Genomic DNA, 19,772 nt, shown 5'->3' with positions numbered 1-19,772 from the left:
TATGTCACATACAACAATCTCTCAACAAATTTCAAGCCTTCTCTTTTGCATTGGTTGCCATCTCAGAACCAAAAACATATGATGATGTTGTCTAGCAAGCTTGTTAATGTCAAATTCCATGCGGATGGTTCTGTGGAAAGGAACAAGGCTAGATTAATGGTAAAAGTGGTACAATCAAACAATCGGCTTTGACTATTTTGACATGTTTAACCCCGTGGTTTGCATGACCACCTTAAGAGTTCTTCTCTTAGTTGCTGTTCCTTAGAGATGATTCTTGGAACAATAATTAGATGTCAATATTGCATAGTAACTTGCTTGAAAAGGTTTACAAGAAGGTGCCTCAAGAAGCGCAAGCACCTGCTGGTTCAATTTGCAAGCTCAACAAGTCTCTTTATGGACTCAAGCAAGTGAGTCAACAACAAAACATCAAACTTGCTTTTGTCCTATCTAAATTTGGTTATGTGCAGTCTTAATCGGATTATTCCTTTTCTTGGTTGGAAATAATGTACTGCATTAAGAAGATATTAGATGATAGATTCAACATCAAGGATTTTGGACAAACTTAAATATTTCTTGGGTATGAAGGTGGCTTATAGAGTTACAGCACGAAAGGGTTAGCCTTTGTTCAGCTTAGTTTGATTTTGGGCAAACAAATAATGACAAATATTGGTTGGGTTAAAAGCCCAATTTTGTTTATTGTGTGTTTTATTGTTACAGCCCATTACTCATTTTCACAGCCAAACAATGTAGCTGGTTTATTCCAATTCCCTTGGTGCTTCAAGTTAATGCACAAGTCCAAAGCACTCTAACATAGCACCGTTCAACAAAAATAAAAGGCTATGCATTTGATAAAAGAAAAAGGGAAGCTTTCTACATCATGAGCAAAGCAGGACAGCTGAAAGAAAAAGGAATAAACAACACACCAACATGCCAGCAGTGACAGCTCCAACGAACAGCTGGGACAAGAAAATAGAAGAGGCAAAATTGAAGGTAAGCTGAAGATATATAACCAACCTCATTCCAACATTTGAAGTAAAGAAAAAGAGAGCAAAAACTTAAAGCATCATCTCAACTATTGAGCTAAAATCTTTTTCTTCTACTCAAGCTTAATTTCTGATTTTCTTTGTTACGGCTGTCTTGTGTCATTTTCTGTATTGAAAAAAGGTTAATTATGTGAGTTGAAAAAGCTAAGAGAGAAAAGGCAAGAGTGATGGAAAAAATAGCCAATGAATTCTTGTGTTATTGGGTTGTTGAACTAGGACTAGTTCTCCTTACCAAGTTGGGTTAGCACTTGGTGAGTTTGAATCTATTTAGATTTTCCTTCCAAGTTGGGACAACACTTTGGGTGCTAAGCTTTGGTGATAAAAGCTTAGGGATAGATACTAGTTGAATTAGGTTGTAATTCAATAGTATGGGTGATTGTAATCAGTGGATTATAGTGAAAATTCCACCATGATTTTTGGTGGAGAATGGACGTAGGATTCATGGTACTTGGAATCCGAATCAAGATATATGCTGGCATCTTTCTCTTCTTCCCTTCAATGTTTCTTTTCTGCACATGAGACAAAACGAAAAAATCTCTTACATTTACGGATTCAGTATAAATAGAGTCTGAAATTTTAAATTTTAAACTAACTTGATTCAACCTCCTTCTCAAGTTCAAGCAGAACCATCAGCCTTATACGAAAAGAAATATACTACTTACATGATTGAGAAATTTGGTCTAATTGATGCAAAGCCGGTGTCAACACCAATGAATTATTTAATCCATTTGTCTAAGACCTCAGAAGACCTGATTGTTAATTCTACCAATTATAGGAAATTGATTGGGAAATTGTAATATTTCATAAGTACTATATTCTTTGCAGTAGAAAATTTAAGCCAATATTTAGAGTCCCCAATCACTAACCATCTCAAAGTAGCCTTGAGAATCTTGAAATATTTAAAGAAAGCTCCTAGCATCAGCCTTTTTTTTTCTCTGCACAACGACTACACTCTCACCAAGTTTGTTAATGTTGACTGAACAACCTGTTCAGACACACAAAGATCAGTTTTAGGGTATTATTTCTTTTTAGGAACAACTCTCATTTCATGAAAGAGTAGCAAGTAACAGACAGTGTTGCATTCATTATTCGAAGCCGAATATCGAGCCTTATTGTGAAGGAATTTGGTTTATTCGACTGTTGAAGGTTCTTGGTTTTGAACACTTGAAGCCTTTTATCTTGTATATAGTGATAGTCAATTTGTATTTCATAGGACAATCAATCCGATTTTGCACAAACACACTAAACATATAAAAATTGACTACCACATTGTATGTGATAAGGCCAATCAAGGGATTCTCAAATTGTTACCTGTTACTTCTCCTAACTGAACAACATATTTGCTTAACAATACATGGACTCTAGGCCCTTCTTTTCCTGCTATTCCAAATTAGGATTGCTAGACATCTACATTTCTAGTTTGAGGGAGAATGTTTATAAAATTTATTTATAATAGTCCTTATCTTTAATCTTAGTTAGTTAGTTGTTATATCATGGTTAGAAATCTGTTGAAATTATATTTAGAAAATAGTTTATAACTAATCATAATTAATTAGTTTTACAAATAGTCTTTATATAGTAATACTCATTTTTATAGTCATTCATTCTAATTTTAATAAACAAGTCTTTTATCTCACTTTTCTTTGTCTTTCTCTTTTTTCTCATTATTCATCATATTCTCCAACCTGCCACAATTCACAACTTTTTATAATAAATATAGAGATTGAAATAAAAAATTATTAAAATACTCCTATTAATTAAAGAAAATAAAAATAGAGACATAATAAAACATTTAAACCATTATGAAAAAACTAAAATCATTGAGGTAAAGATTGAAATTTTTGAAGTATAATAAGTCATAAACTCACACACAATCAATCATATATACATAACTAGGGGTGTCAAAAATCCCCAGCAGGCGGGGATCCCCGCGGGGACCGCCCCAAATGGGGCCTCGATGGTGGGGAATTTTCCCCGTGGGGATGGGGATGGGGAGCAAAATTCCCCCGAAACAGGCGCGGGGACCCGAGTGGGGATCCGCGCCCCATCCCCGATAATTTCCCGAATTGTTAAATTTATTTAAATATTCTTACTTTATTTCTAACATAGGGAGTATTTTAATAATTTCACCCATTAAAAAATTTTAACCCTATATTCCCTTCTCACCTTTGTTGTTGCGCCCTCTCTAACTCTCTATTCCCATCCAAACCCCAACTCTCCAGACTCCAGTCACTCACTCACTCTTCACTTTGTTCAAACTTCAAAACCCTCACAGCTAGCCACCGGTCACTCTTGCGCCATATCATGGTTAGAAATTTGTTGAAACTATAATTAGAAAATAGTTTAGAAATAATCATAGTTAGTTAGTTTTACAAATAATCTCTATATAGTAATACTCATTTTTGTGATCATTCATTTTAACTTCAGCAAGCAAATCTTTTTATCTCACTTTTTTTTGTTTGTCTCTTTTTTTTTCACTGTTTATCATATTCTCCAACCTTCCATAATTCACAAATTTTTTACCATAAATATAGAGATGGAAACAAAAAATTATTAAAATATTTTTATTAAGTAAAAATAAAAACAAAAGCATAATAAGACATTTAAACCATTGATGAAAAATTAAAATCATTGATGTAAAAATTGAAATTTTTTAGGTATAATAAGACATAAGTTCACAAATAATTAATCATGTACACACAATAATTACGGTAAATTCAAACTCAGCTTATAAAGTTAAGATTTTAGATTACTAAATAAAATTACAAAATCGGATCTAACTAATCAAATAAACATAAAAAGAAACTAAAATTTTTTCTACAACATCAAAGAAAAGAAAAAAAAAAGAGATAAAATCTATAGAGACACACAAAATAAAAAAAAAGAATCGTTGACTCGTTGGTATAGAAGGACAAGGATCAAGATATAAACTACTAATATAATCACCAAAATTTTAGTTTCAATTTATAACTACTAATAAATATAATATTAAATCTCAATCTCCTAATTAATTCGAATTTCATTATCTCAATGTATGTCTTTGAACAAGTGAATAAATTTTTCTCCGAAAATGTTCAAGTATTTCTCGGCAATGATATCTCATTTTCACACGACAACTTAATAATTTATTATTTATTATTGAACGTAGGACACGAAACATGCATCTCGGCTCAATAAGCTTAGTATATATAGTAGCTTATGCCATTGCCCATTATTTTAGCAAAGATACATGAGGGCACATCATAATAATATTATTATATAGCTCCAATTACCCAGCTTCAAATTCACCATTACTTTTATGTGAATTATTCATCACTTTTTCAGCAGCCTTGGGAAATAAGGTGAGCTTCAACCTGTTTGCTCTCATCAACTACCAACTCGTGTGAGGATCAGAAGTGTTTTCATTGATCTTCTCATATTCCATGGTCCAACGCACCATGCTTCCTCCCTTTTCCTTGGGAACAGCATGAAGCAAGAACTTGAAGCTCTTGTAGTGGTGCTTCACCAGGTCTCCTTCCAACACTCTAAAGCTCATTTTATTGTTTTCTTTGTCAATGTCTTCAATAATCTCCTTAGCAACACAAGCCTTGCCATCTAATCTTCTCAAAACCAAAAACCGTTTAGATTTTACGGATCAAAGGAAATAAAAAGTGTCATCACAAAATTGGGAAAGTTGTAATGCTAAATGGCCAGTAAATATTATTTGGCCAGTAATAATATGCACTTATATTTATAAAAATTTTGTACATAACAAATTGTATAATTTGTATTTATATTTACTAAAATTTTTACATATAAATTAATACAGTTTAAATTCATATTTTTTTAAAATTTACACACGTAAATTAATACAATTTATTTGTTAAAAATAATTTAATATTTATACTAATCAAATAATAACAAAAAATACTAAAAATTATTGATCCAAAAATTTCTCATATGGAAATTTAGGCTTCCAGATCTTATATCAATATCTAATACTAAACAAAAATTATTTGTATGCATAGTGAATTTTGACCGTTACTTTGTGAGGGGACGGGGTTTGGGATAAAAGATAATTAAAATATAAACCAAGAAGAATTGACTTTGTAACAAGTTAAAGTCCACTTGACATTACCATAAACATAGTTCCATGAAATGATGGATCTCTCAGTTCCCCATTCACCTTCATGAATTACAACACTCTGTACAATATGAGGGCAAGCCTTGGCAACTTGGTGTGTCTTGTTGCAGAAAACATCATAGAATTCCTTAGCATCTGCCTTAATAGAAAACTCTGTTTCTATCTTCTGGACTTGAGATGTTGTCATGTTAAACAATTAACTCTATTTCCACGCTTCTCACCGTAACATGCATGCCTATTTATATACAGTTACACACACATCGATTTTCCAACTTCTCATATAAACTATTTAAGAATTATGTCTATAGTGGAAAAAGAATTTTATGATTTTAAGGACTTATTGATAAGATTTTTAATTTGTGGCCAATATTACATCCATATAGTATTTATGTATATTTGTAGTGTAGCTCAAAATATTTTCTAAAAGCAAAAATGAGTTCCCTATAATTAAAGTAATTTATTAATTTGTTGGCCTATATATTGGAATTTTCTCGATTCAAAGATTATCTATGTTAAATCATTAAGAAAGAAAATATTGGATGCGGAAGCGTACCTGAATTCATAAATATGAATCATGATCAGAAGAGTTTGGATTTTGTAATTCTTTCGATCTTCCTTAACCAAAGCCTTCTGTATTCTTAGGCGGTTGAATTGTGACTCTTCTAATGGAGAAAGAGCAATAAAGACGCCTTTGGTATATTGGAGACCAAAACCTTGAAGGCACTATTTATATTTGAGCATGGCACCTATTAAACCCTAAAACCCAAATAAAATAGTATCTAAAATCCAAAAGATAATATATCTAAAATTCAAAAAATAATTATCTAAGGAAGAAAAGATAATATCTTATTTTATTTTCATTTAATTCCAAATCAAAAGTAATAATGACTTATTCAGTTTAGCATTTAAAAATATATATATATATTGCCCACAAATAAATTAAAAAATTAAAATAATTTCCTAATAATCTCCCACTTGGGCTATACATATATTCTTTCTTGACATAATCACATCTTATAACAATCTGGTCTGACTCATACATTAGATATGAAACTATCGCAGCTTTTATCACATTAATGTCGTGACTAAATCATAACAATCACCATCCTAATATACTTAACAACATAGATCAAATTTGGATGAGTAATATGAAAATTACATGCCAAGTGATCTCATGCATGTCTATTTCCAGCTGGTCCAACTTTAAAACTTTATTGAGATCAAACACAAAACAAATATTGTAAAATGAATATTTCACATAACATAAAATAAACCATCAACTTAATTCTGCAAAAAAAAAAATTTCAATATATGTCATAGAACATATAGCATAAAATAATCTCCCACTAAATCAAGGCATCACAAATATTGACACCCATCCGAGCAGTGTGCTCATGAACGACTTTAGGGATCAATCCCTTGGTTAATGGGCCTGCTAGCATATACTCTGTTCCTATATGTCCTATGAAAATCTGTTTTTCTTAAACTTTCTCCTTGACAACTAAGAACTTAATGTTTGTATGCTTCGATTTGGTCAAGCTCTTATTGTTATTGGAGTATAGTACTATTGATTTATTGTCACAAAATATCTTTAATGACCTTTCAATGTCATCTACTATACGAAACTCAGTGACAAAGTTTCGCAACCATATGCTATGAAATCAGAATCAGGGTACCCAATGATCTCCAAATTTTCTGATCTCCGATAAGTAAGCATGTAATCCTTTGTTCTCTTTAGATAACGCATTACGCGTTTAACAGCTATCCAATGATCTATGCCCGGATTGCTCAAGTATCTACCCAACACTCCCATTATAAATGATATATTAGAATGTGTGCAGACTTAAGCATACATTAAATTTTCTAGTGCAGATGCATAAGGTTTATCATGCATTGTTGTCTTCTCAAGATCATTTTTAGGGCATCGCTTGAGACTGAACTTGTCTTCTTTAATTACGGGTATGTCCATTGGTATACAACTTTCCATGACATATCTACTTAAAATCTTTTTGATATAGTTCTTTTGTGATAATCCAAGAATACCTTGAGAGCGATCTCTTAGTATCTCGATTCCTAATACAAAAGAGGCATCACTAAGATCTTTTATTTCGAATTTGTTCAATAGAATTTTCTTAGTTTCATGCGACAAGTCTATATTGTTACTAGCAAGCAGAATATTATCAACATATAAGACCAAAAGGTATTTACTCCCACTGAATTTGCAGTATACATAGTCATCTATAATATTTACCTCAAAACCATATGAGATAATGACTTGATTAAACTTGTGATACCATTGACGGGAAGCTTATTTGAGACCATAGATGGATTTTCTCCTTTCTCTGTTGGATCTCCTTAATGACACTTTTGGAGGTTGTTGAGTTTGTTGTATGGGTTGGGATTGAGGAGGATTCTCATTATTTTTCTGTACTGTAAAAGCATCTTGAGAAACAACAATATTCTCATTGTTCTCTTGTACTGCAACTAGATCTACAGTAGGATTCTCATTGTGCTCTTGTACTATAACTGTATCTTGAACAATAATAGGCACAAAGACCTGATCATTGTCAGTTATAGAATCATCATCAAAAACTATATTCCTAATATTTTCTTCCCCCCAAACTCAACATCCTCAAGAAATATCACATTTTCTGTTTCAAAATAGACCTTGATGTAGGATTGTAAAACTTGTACACCCGTGAGTGCTCAGCGTAATCAACAAAGTAGCAACTAATTGTTCTTGAGTCCAATTTTCTTTCATGCGGCCTATAAGGTCGTGCCTCAGCTGGACATCCTAAATATGCAGATGCTTTATACTGAGCCTTTTTCCAGTCCAAATTTCATACGAGATTTTATTAACTAATTTGCTTGGCACCCTATTAAAGATGTATACTACGGTCCTTAAGGCTTCTCTCCAGAGTGATTCAGGCAAGGAAGAATGAATAATCATACTTCTCACCATGTCCTTAAGAGTTCGATTCCTTCGCCATTCATACTAGGTTTGCCTGGCATGGTGTATTGGGAACAATACCACACTTCTCTAGAAAAAGAGTAAAAGGCTCGGGATGTTACTCACCTAAACCGTCATATCTTCCGTAGTATTCACCACCACGATCAGATTTGACAGCTTTAATTTTTTTTCCAAGTTGAAGTTCAACTTCAGCTTTGAAAGACTTGAAAACATCCAAGGTTTGGAACTTTTCATGAACTAAATATAGATATTCGTAAGGAGAGTAATCATCTATAAACGTAATAAAGTACCGTTGTCCATTCCAAGAGACAGTATGGAATGGGCTACATATATCAGTATGTATCAATTCTAAAACATCTTTAACTCTATCGGCACCTAATTTCTTTTTGTTTGTCCTTTTCTCCCTTATGCACTCAATGCAGACTTCAAAGTCTGCCAAATTTAGGGGTCCAAGAATTTCATTCGACACGAGCCTCTGAATTCTCTGTTTAGAGATGTGACCTAAGCGTTTGTGCTATAATGATGCCGAATTCTCATTTAGTTTTTGTTTTGTACCTATTTGCAGTATTTCATTATTATAGGAATTTAGGTCAAGTCTATATAGATTATCCACCAAATGACCAGAACAAATATTATTCGAATTATAAAAGAGACTAACTTTATTATTTCTGAATGAACAAAAATAACCTAATTTGTCTAAATGAGAAACAGAAATCAAATTCCATCTAAATGACGGTACATAAAATGTTTCTAATAAATCCAAGTAAAATCCACTCGTGGAACATAATCTAAAGGTTCCTATAGCTTCGACTGCAACTATATTGCCGTTTGCCACATAGATGTATCTTTCAACATCACTTGGCGGTTGGCTCCACAGGCAACCATGCATAGTAATACTTACATAAGTAGTAGCAGCAGAATCTACCCACCAAGTATCAATAGGTGCATAACTTAAACTAGCCTCAAAACAAACGAAAGTAAGAATTATACCCTTCTTACACACCAAGTAGCATATTTGGTACAATCCCTCTTCATGTGTCCCACTTTCTTACAGAAGAAACAAGTTAAAACTTGATCCTGTTTCTTAGTCTTTTTCTGCTGAGAAGGCATATCCGTAGTAGCATCACGCTTTCTTTTATACTGAGAAGATGAAGTCATGTGAGTACTTTCAGTCTTATCTTGCTATAGCCTCTCTTCTTCTTGCACACAGTGAGATATAAGCTCATTTAATAACCAAGTGTTCTTCAAAGTGTTATAACTCACTTTGAATTGCCCAAAGTGTGCAGGAAGGGAGATCAAAATTAAATGCACGAGTAAATCTTCAGAAAACTCTAACTTTAGTGCTTTCAATTTTGAAGCAAGATGAGACATTTCTATAAGGTACTCCCTTATGTTCCTTTTACCTTTATACCTCATGGAGACAAGTTTGCTCAAAAGGCTATTTGCCTCCACCTTTTCATTCTTAGCAACAAATTTTTCAACATCTTTTACGAACTGTTTGGCATCTTTATCCTCAGTAATTGAGTCCTGAAATGCCTCAGAAATTGAGCACTTCATGATCATAATGCTCATTCGATTAGATATCTTCCACTTCTCTATTTTAACATCATTGAGATTTTCTAGAATGGAAGTGGATTTCTCCTCTCGAACGAGCTATATCCAGATCCATACAATCAAGGACAATCTCCACGGTATCCTTCCAAACTTTAAAGTTTGAACTATTCATCATAGCAATACTGCTAATTTGTGTATAAACATTGGTAGCTAAAGTCATAGTTTCTGAATTAGAACAAAAGGAACATGCAGTAAACATTAGTTAAATAATGGGAAAAAGTCCATATTGAGATATCTAGAATAATATTAGTTTTCAATTTTTGGATAGAAAAATTAACTGTAAGTGATACTCTCATTGCAGTAATCAAATATTATCAAAATTCTTGTCACACATTAAACCTTTCTTTGGACCGACTGAATGCGCACATGAAAACTTAAACTTCAATACCTATTTATTACCGCATATATTTTCTATTAATTGGCCAACCAATAATCTTCATTTGGGCCAATTATTGATCGCATAATTAATAGAAAATAAACAAAAGTGTGCAGTGCTTATTATTTGGCCTAACAATAAACTTCATTTGAGCCAATTATTGTTCGCATAAATTATAACCATTACTTTATTCTTAATTAGCTACCCAAATATGTATTTACCATAAATATGTGTATGTAATTCGGCCAAATACATACCTTCCTTTGGACAGACCAATATTCGCATAAATTACTTGTCACTATATTCCTAATGTTTTGAATAAATTAATTTTCATCAAAAGAGGTTACTTTGGCAACATAATATTCAATCAATTTATTCAAAAACCAAATCTTTATAAAATAGGTGGTATAATAATCCAAATTGTTACTAGTTTCATTATGTAACAATAAAAAAATACTTAAATTCCAAGAGAAATTAAATCTTAATGGTGTCTTTTAAGTCCTTAAAAAAGACATAATTATAACTATTCAACAAATTTATATGGCAAATTTTTTTATCCATTAAGATTAGAATCAATAATTATGATTCAATCTATGCAAAACAAAAAAAATAAATTTGCCAAAAAATGAATCCATATAGAATGATATAAAAAAAGGTAAACAAACAAAGAACTTCTTTTTTATTTAAAAAAAAACGGATTCACATATTAAATTATAGTGTATACAAAGCTTTATGATAAATATGCTAATTCTATGGATGTGCAGTGTCCATAATTAACAGTTCCAATATTTGAGATCGAGATACAGACAAAAAATGATATGCACATATATAAAAGAATGTAACTTTTTTTTAATATATCTTTTGTATTCTTTATGTGCTCTTCATGTACTATTTGTGTACTCTTTATGCACTTTTATATACTCTTTTAGTTTTATTAACGTGTGCTACACAATTCAAAAGTAACACATATTTGAATCTAATTTCTCAACCTCAAATTAAGATTCAAATTAAAATAAAATAAATTTATAATTTCTTAATGATTTAATCATAGACGACTCTGATACATCTTATTAGAATAAATTAACTTCAAAAACTCAGATCATCCATATTGAATCACCAAAAATTATATCATAATACGGAAGCAAACCTTTACTCACAAAAATTGATGGAAGGATTTGGATCTTGTGGTTCTTTTGATCTTCCTCAACCAAAACCTTTTGTATCCCTAGGCGGCTGAATTGTGATTCTTCTGATGGGAAAAGAGCAACAAATGCGGCTTTGGTATATTGAAAACCGAAACCCTGAAGGCACTATTTATATTTGAGCATGGGACTCATTAAACCCTAAAGCTAAAAAAATAGTATCTAAAGTCCAAAAAATAATATATCTAAAATCCAAAAGATAATTATCTTAGGAACAAAAGATAATATCTTATTTTATTCTCATTTAATTCCAAATCAAAAGTAATAATGACTTATTCAATTTAGCCTTTAAAACAATAAATAAGATCACCATTATATAAGATTTAATTTGAAATAGCATAATTTGTAATTATAATTAATATATATGTATTGTCCACAAATAAATAAATTAGAAAATTAAAACACTATATTTTTTATTGATAGCCATGTGCATTGTTATTCGAAATATAAAAGAAAGGTTTTGTGAATGAATATTTTTTTGTTTAATGTTTTTTTACTACAACTCCAAAAAATATTTTCTTAATTTCTTTTAGTTTATTATATTTATTTGCAAGTAATAATGAAATAAGAAACGAGTAAAAATAAATTAAAATTAGACATTATCTTATATTTGTTTTATTGAAGGTTTGGATATTTTTTTACTAGTTTAAAGGAGAATTATTTATTTTTTCAAATATAACTCGAAGAAAATATGTATAAGAATCATATGAAAAAATTGATCAAATCAATCATTATATAAAGCTTTCTTGTTTTTATTTTATAATCTTAAAATTTTTATATTTTTTAATCTTACTAATTTATTTTTAGTTGTTCACGATATCTCCTAATTCGACAGGTCAAGGACTAATCCGTCACGAATTTGAGCTCCATTTAAGAATTTGTTGCTGGCCAATGGATTACTACATACACGAAGCAGAATTCGAACCCCCGACACTTACTTAATTTTATTTTTTACACCTTAAAAAATTCAGTTATCTTTAACATTATAGTGTTTTCTTGTTATATATTACGTTTTTTTAAATTATATTACATAATCATATATTTTATTTTTAATTAAAATATATCATTTAAAACGTTCAATTATATATCATTTTATATTTATTTAATTTTTATTTTTAGTTTATATTCACTTTTTTAAAAATTAATTATTTTTTAATTTATAAAATTATTAAAATAAATATTAAATTTTATTGACCATCTATAAATTAAAAAAGTAAATACTTTATGATTAATAAAAGTATTTTTGTTTACTTTTTATAGATGTTTACTAAAATTTAATTTTTATTTTAATAATTTTATACAATTAGAAAGACAATTAAATTTAAAAAAGTGAACATAAAATAATAATCAAATTAATTTAAATATAAAATAATATTTAATTAAATATTTTAGATTATATATATTAATTAGGAATATAATATATAGTTATGTAAAATAATTTAAAACACGTATAACAAGAAATAGTCTAATCTAATAGTAGTTAAGTTGTTTTCCATTCCTCAAGTCTCTTTTTTAAAACTCACATTCAAATATAATTAAAAAATTAAAGAAAAAATCTTATTATTTGACACAGTTTAGTTTCTATAAAAAATTATTAGAATATTTATTAAAATATAATTTATAAGTTATCAAAATAAATTATTTTCATTTTAATTTTACCGGGTTACGACTTTTAAAGATTGCATACACAAATGCAACTTTAACATTACTATGGAAACCGACAGTAACTACGAATTAGGTATACATGTAAACCGCTTGAAGAGTATAGCGGTTTATATTCAAACACGTTTAGGAAAAAATCGCGACACCCCTTCAGCGATTTCTTCACGAAATTCAATTATACATAAACCGCGATAGAGATATAGCGGTTTATGCTTGAGTATAAATACACTGGAGGGAGTCACGGATTATTCATCAGTTTTTATCATTTGGCAAAAGTTTAGAGAGAAGTTAAACTTTGTTTTAGAGAGAGATAGAGAAAATTGTGGATTGAGAGGAAAAGGTTCTTAAGGTTATTGGACATTTGGAATTACTTAAGCGCGGGATCATGGCGGACGAACGCACCTGTACTGACTTAACGGCATTGCGCACATTGCCGGAAGCATCAACGAAAAGGTAAGTTTGTTTTATTTTTTTTATGTATTGAATTTTATATAACATAAAATGTAGTATTAGGGTGCAATAGTTAGAATAAAGAATTTAAGATTTGTAGTTTAGAGTTTCAAAGTTAAGACTTAAAATTCAAAGATAGGATCAAATGTTTAAGTAGAATGGTTATCCGTCTGTAATTGAGATTTAGGGTTCAAATTTTAACTTGTAGGATTATTTTTTAAATATCGTATTTGAAACTAAGATTTAAAATTTTAGCTTTTAAATATTGAATTTTAAATTTTAAAATTATAAGTTTTGCAATTTACTATTTAAAATTTAAGACTTAAATTTTAGAAATAGAACCTAACGGTAATATTTTATTATTTTAAAATTTAAAATTATAAGTTTTGTAATTTAATATTTAAAATTTTAGACTTAAATTTTAAAAATAAAACCTAACGGTTGTATTTTATTATTTTAAATCTAAGATTTAAGTCTTACTGATTTAAATTTTATAATGCAGGACTTATGAATTTAAAAGTTGAACATTTTTCATTTATTCTAAAATATATTTAGATATGTTTCAAAATTTTATGTAAAAGTTCAACATTTTTGTTTCTCTATTTTAATAAATTAGGTTGAAAAATAATGCTAATTGAACTATATCTGAAATGTTAGTTAAGATTGGATAGATAGGACACTTGTACTTTTTGTTTCCGATTATAATTTATGGTTTAAATTTATAAGTGTTGGAATTTTATTTGGTGTGGTTATTTTTCTCATATGTTGCAGTCAAATAGGTATATTTACAGTATTCGAAGGTAGCAAAATATGCCTTTGCATGATAGAATCATACCCTATTTAGAGAGGGTTAGTTTGTACCACCTGACTAAACTCAACACGCAGTGGTTCTGGATGAATGAGCCCTTGGTCAGTGCGTTCATTGAGAGGTGGTGTCCTGAGACGCACACATTTCATATGCTATTCGAGGAGTGTACCATCACGCTGCAGCATGTGGCATACCAGCTGGGGTTGCCCATCGATGGTAAGGCTGTATCTAGGTGCCTCACAGATTTTGATAAGCTGATGGATGATGGCAGACTGGCTTGGAAGAGGTTTTAGCAGTTATTTGGCGAGCTTCCGCCGCCGGATAAGGTAAAGCAGTTTACAGTCCACTTCACATGGTTCTATGAGAGATTCAGGGTGCTGCCAGCCGATGTGACTGAGGATACCGTACGCATATATGCACGTGCGCACATGATGATGCTACTATCCACTTAGTTGTGTGGTGACAAGAGTGGAAATTGGGTTCATATACGGTGGTTGCCCTTTGTCGGGATGCTTGACGAGATGGGCACTTATAGTTGGGGTTCGGCTGCGTTGGCATGGCTATTCAATGCATGTGTCCGGTGGCCAATAGAAATGTGAGAAACTTGGCAGGCCCCCTCCGGCTATTACAGTTTTGGATTTTTGGCAATTTCCTTATCTTAAGTCGCATGGATTCAACGACTTTTCTTTTCTGTTGGCTTCTAGGTATCGATAGATGCACTTAGACTTTCATTATTAGTTTCTAGTTATTAACTATTGAGTTGCCAGATTATATATTCATATAATGTTGTTATCGTCCAGGTGAGCCACTTATTTATTGACATCCGACCACAAGGAGGAAAGAATTATCCAGTGTCGCCTTGCATTAGACCGCTTGGTGGTCAAGATGTAAGTTGTTTGTATTTGTTTCCAAGTTTTATTACTCATTCGCCAACATGTTTAATATATACTGTACTAATGGAAGATTTTATAATCATTTGCAAATTGTGTGGGAGCCTTATGCTGTGCTGGACGTGCTTGTCGTTGTTAATCCAGAGATTCAGCTGAGGAGCACAGTTAGTTATGGCGGACAGTGACTAGCCTGATATATTTCGCCATGATTGAATGGCACCAAATGGACAGGGTATTCCCACAGCTCAGTGGCATTCAGCATATGCCTGGACCAGCCTTGAACATAGACTGGTTTCATGGCAAGGATAGTAGGCGTGGAGATAGGTGGTTTCCGAGTTATTTTCAGGTACTTATGAGTATGTTATTTATGTTTATTTATGTTTAGATCCATGTACTTATGAGTATGTTATTTATGTTTATTTATGTTTAGATCCATGTACTTATGAGTATGTTATTTATGTTTATTTATGTTTAGATCCATGTACTTATGAGTATGTTATTTATGTTTAGGGTTGTGAAATTATACTGTTTTACTTACGAGTATGTTATTTATGTTTAGTTTCATGAATGTTGATTTTATTATATGTATGACTTTGTCGTTTTGCTTCTTCAGATTTTTACTATTTCATGTTTGAATGGCAAATCATACATTGAATGACAAATATAATGAAATTAGTTAAGATTGGATACTCAAGAAAATCACAAACATAATGAAATTAACTTTACTAAAAAAAATGACAAATACAATGACATTAACTTTACTCAAGAAAATCACAACTACATAGAGAAACAAAAAACATAAAGACAGAATAATAACAACTTGATCACAAGGACAACATGAACAAAAATAAAGACATATGATGACGCTGTCTAGTAAGCTTGTTGGAAGGATGCCACTAATGCTAAGGTCAATATTCTTGATTCTTGAAAATAACAAAACTTGAACTATTACCAAGATTCCTCCAAGAAAGAATGCCATTGGTTCGAAATGGGCGTTTAATGTCAAATTCCTTGTGGATGCTTCTGTGGAAAAGCACAAGGCCAGATTAGTGGCAAAGTGGTACAGTTAGACTATCGGCTTTGACTATTTTGACACATTTATCTCCGCGATTTGCATGATCACCTTGAGAGTTCTTCTCTTCATTGCTGTGTCTTAGAGGTGGTTCATGGAACAATTAGATATCAATATTGTATTTTTACATAGTGACTTGCTTGAAAAGGTTTACATGAAGGTGCCTCAAGGATTGTAAGCTCCCACTGATTCGATTTGCAAGCTCAATAAGTCTTTTTATGGACTCAAGCAGGAGAGTCGACAGCAAAACACCAAACTTGTCTTTGTCCTATCTAAATCTGGTTATGTGAAGTCTAAATCAGATTATTCCCTTGTCATGGCAGGAAATTATGCAAATGAAATCATCCGCATCAAAAAGATATTAGATGATAGATTTAGCATCAAGGACAAACTTAAACATTTCTTAGATATGGAGGTGGCTTACAGCACAAAAGGGTTAGCCTTTAAAAAGAAATATTCTATTAAGATTGAGAAATTTGGCCTAATTGATGCAAAACCAGTGTCAACACCAATGGATTATTTAATCTATTTGTCTAAGACCTCAGAAGACCTGATTGCTGATTCTACCAATTATAGGAAATTGATTGGAAAACTATAATATCTCATAAGCACTATATCCTTTGCAGTGGAAAATTTAAGCCAATATTTAATCTCCAACCATTAACCATTTCAAATTTAAGCCAATAAGATACTAGTTTCTTTTTTCATCTGCACAATGACTACACTCTCACCAGGTTTGCTAATATTGGCTGGACAACTTGTTCAGACACACAAAGATCAGTTTTAGAGTATTGTTTCCTTTTAGGGACAACTCTCATTTCATGAAAGAGTAGCAAGTAACAGACAGTGTTGCATTCATCATTTGAGGCCGAATATCGTGCCTTATTGTGAAGGAATTTGGCTCATTTGACTGTTGAAGCTTCTTGCTCTTGAACACTTGAAACCTTTCATCTTGTATATAGTGATAGTCAATCTGTATTTTATAGGGCAATCAATTCGATTTTGCACAAACACACTAAACATATAGAGACTGACTACCACATTGTATGCGATAAGGCCAATCAAGGGATTCTCAAATTGTTACCTGTTACTTCTGCTAACTGAACAACATATTTGCTTACCAAGACATGGGCTCCATGGCCCTTCTTTTCCTACTATTCCAAATTAGGATTTCTAGACATCCACATTTCTAGTTTGAGGTAGAATGTTAGCTGATATAGAATTTATTTATAATAGTCATTAGTCTTTAATCTTAGTTAGTTAGTTGTTATATCATGGTTAGAAATCTGTTGAAACTATATATTTAGAAAATAGTTTATAACTAATCATAGTTAATTAGTTTTACAAATAGTCTTTATACAGTAATACTCATTTTTATAATCATTCATTCTAATTTTAATAATAAGCAAGTCTTTTTATCACACTTTTTTTGTCTTTTTCTTTTTTTCACTGTTCATCATATTCTCCAACCTTCCACAATTCACAACTTTTTACAATAAATATAGAGATTGAAATAAAAAAAGAAGAGTGTTAGGGGTCGGGTCAAGTTTTGTGATTTATAATCATCAATTAGTCATCGTTGGAGTTTTTAATGGTGTGAAATTTTATCCAATAATGTGAGATTATTTACTTTTTTTTGTTGGTTAAGTGTTGGTCAGATTTTAACAAAAGTAGCTCCCTAAACTTTCTCATAAATGAATTATTAAAATACTCCTATTAATTAAAGAAAATAAAAATAGAGGCATAATAAAAAATTTAAACCATTGATAAAAAAACTAAAACCATTGATATAAAGATTAAAATTTTTGAGGTATAATAAGACATAAGCTCACACACAATCAATTATGTACACACAATAATTACGGTGAATTCAAACTCACCTCGTAAAGTTAAGATTCTAGATTACTAAATAAGATTGCAAAATCGGATCTAACTAATCAAATAAACATAAAAAGAAACTAAAATTTTTTCTACAACATCAAAGAAAAGAAAAAGAAAAGAGATAAAATCTATAGAGACACACAAAATAAAAAAAGAGAGTCATCGGCATAGAAGGAGAAAGATCAAAATATAAACTACCAATATAATTACCAAAATTTTAGTTTCAGTTTATAACTACTAATAAACACAATCCTAAATTTCAATCTCCTAATTAATTCGAATTTCATTATCTCAAAATAAATGTTATCTAAATGTATGTCTTAGAACAAGAGAATAATTTTTTTCTCCGAAAATGTTCAAGTATTTCTCGGCAATGATATCTCATTTTCACAAGACAACTTAATAATTTATTATTTATTATTGAACGTAGGACACGAAACATGCATCTCGGCTCAATAAGCTTAGTATATATAGTAGCTTATGCCATTGCCCATTATTTTAGCAAAGATACATAATGGCCTATCATAATAGTATTATTATATAGCTCCAATTACCCAGCTTCAAATTCACCATTACTTTGATGTGAATTATTCATCACTTTTTCAGCAGTCTTGGGAAATAAGGTGAGCTTCAACCTGTTTGCTCTCCTCAACTACCAACTGCAACAAAGTGTGAGGATCAGAAGTGTTGTCGTTGATCTTTTCATATTCTATGGTCCAGTGCACCATGCTTCCTCCCTCTTTCTTGGGAACAGCATGAAGCAAGAACTTGAAGCTCTTGTAGTGGTGCTTCACCAGGTCTGCTTCCAACACTCTAAAGCTCATTTTATTGTCTTCTTTGTCAATGTCTTCAATAATCTCCTTAGCAACACAAGCCTTGCCATCTAATCTTGTCAAAACCAAAAACCGTTTAGATTTTACGGATCAAAGGAAATAAAAAGTGTCATCACAAAATTGGGTAAGTCACAATGCTAAATGGCCAATAATAATATGCACTTATATTTATAGAAATTTTGCACACAAGAAAGGTATAATTTATATTTATGTTTATTAGAATTTTTATATATAAATTAATACAGTTTAGATTTACAATTTTCAAAATTTACACACATAAATTAGTATAATTTATTTATTAAAGACAATTTAATATTTATATCAATCAAATGATAACAAAAAATATTAAAATTTATTGATCCAAAAATTTCTCATATGAAAATTTAAGCTTCCAGATCTTATATCAATATCTAATACTAAACAAAAAATATTTGTATGCATAGTGAATTTTGACCGTTACTTTGTGAGGGGACGGGGTTTGGGGTAAAAGATAATTAAAATATAAACCAAGAAGAATTGACTTTGTAACAAGTTAAAGTCCACTTGACATTACCGTAAACATAGTTCCATGAAATGATGGATCTCTCAGTGCCCCATTCACCTTCATGAATTACAACACTCTTTACAATATCAGGCCAAGCCTTGGCAACTTGGTGTGTCTTGTTGCAGAAAACATCATAGAATTCCTTAGCATCTGCCTTAATAGGAAACTCTGTTTCTATCTTCTGGACTTGAGATGTTGTCATGTTAAACAATTAACTCTATTTCCACACTTCTCACCGTAATATGCATGCCTATTTATATACACAGTTACACACACATCAATTTTCCAACTTCTCATATAAAC

The 19,772-nt window shown here is 31.0% G+C and overlaps 2 protein-coding genes across 2 annotated transcripts; both read right to left on the bottom strand.

Annotated features, from left to right (window-relative positions):
• Positions 1-4,413: 4,413 nt before the first annotated feature.
• On the bottom strand, positions 4,414-5,355 carry LOC107464680 (MLP-like protein 34). Its single transcript, XM_016083627.3, has 2 exons — positions 5,161-5,355; positions 4,414-4,637 (listed from the first exon to the last, which is right to left on the bottom strand). Exons 1-2 carry the CDS (start codon positions 5,351-5,353, stop codon positions 4,414-4,416), a joined length of 417 nt encoding a protein of 138 aa, XP_015939113.1. The 5' UTR covers positions 5,354-5,355.
• Positions 5,356-18,451: 13,096 nt separating this feature from the next.
• LOC107464661 (MLP-like protein 34) lies at positions 18,452-19,734 on the bottom strand. The gene is made up of 2 exons (XM_016083602.3): positions 19,479-19,734; positions 18,452-18,975 (listed from the first exon to the last, which is right to left on the bottom strand). Exons 1-2 carry the CDS (start codon positions 19,669-19,671, stop codon positions 18,695-18,697), a joined length of 474 nt encoding a protein of 157 aa, XP_015939088.1. The 5' UTR covers positions 19,672-19,734; the 3' UTR covers positions 18,452-18,694.
• Between the last annotated feature and the right edge of the window lie 38 nt (positions 19,735-19,772).

The sequence above is a fragment of the Arachis duranensis genome, chromosome 9 (assembly GCF_000817695.3).
Source record: "Arachis duranensis cultivar V14167 chromosome 9, aradu.V14167.gnm2.J7QH, whole genome shotgun sequence".
NCBI lineage: Eukaryota > Viridiplantae > Streptophyta > Magnoliopsida > Fabales > Fabaceae > Arachis > Arachis duranensis.
The sequence above is the reverse complement of the archived record's forward strand: the minus strand, read 5'-3'. Positions and strand labels throughout refer to the sequence as shown.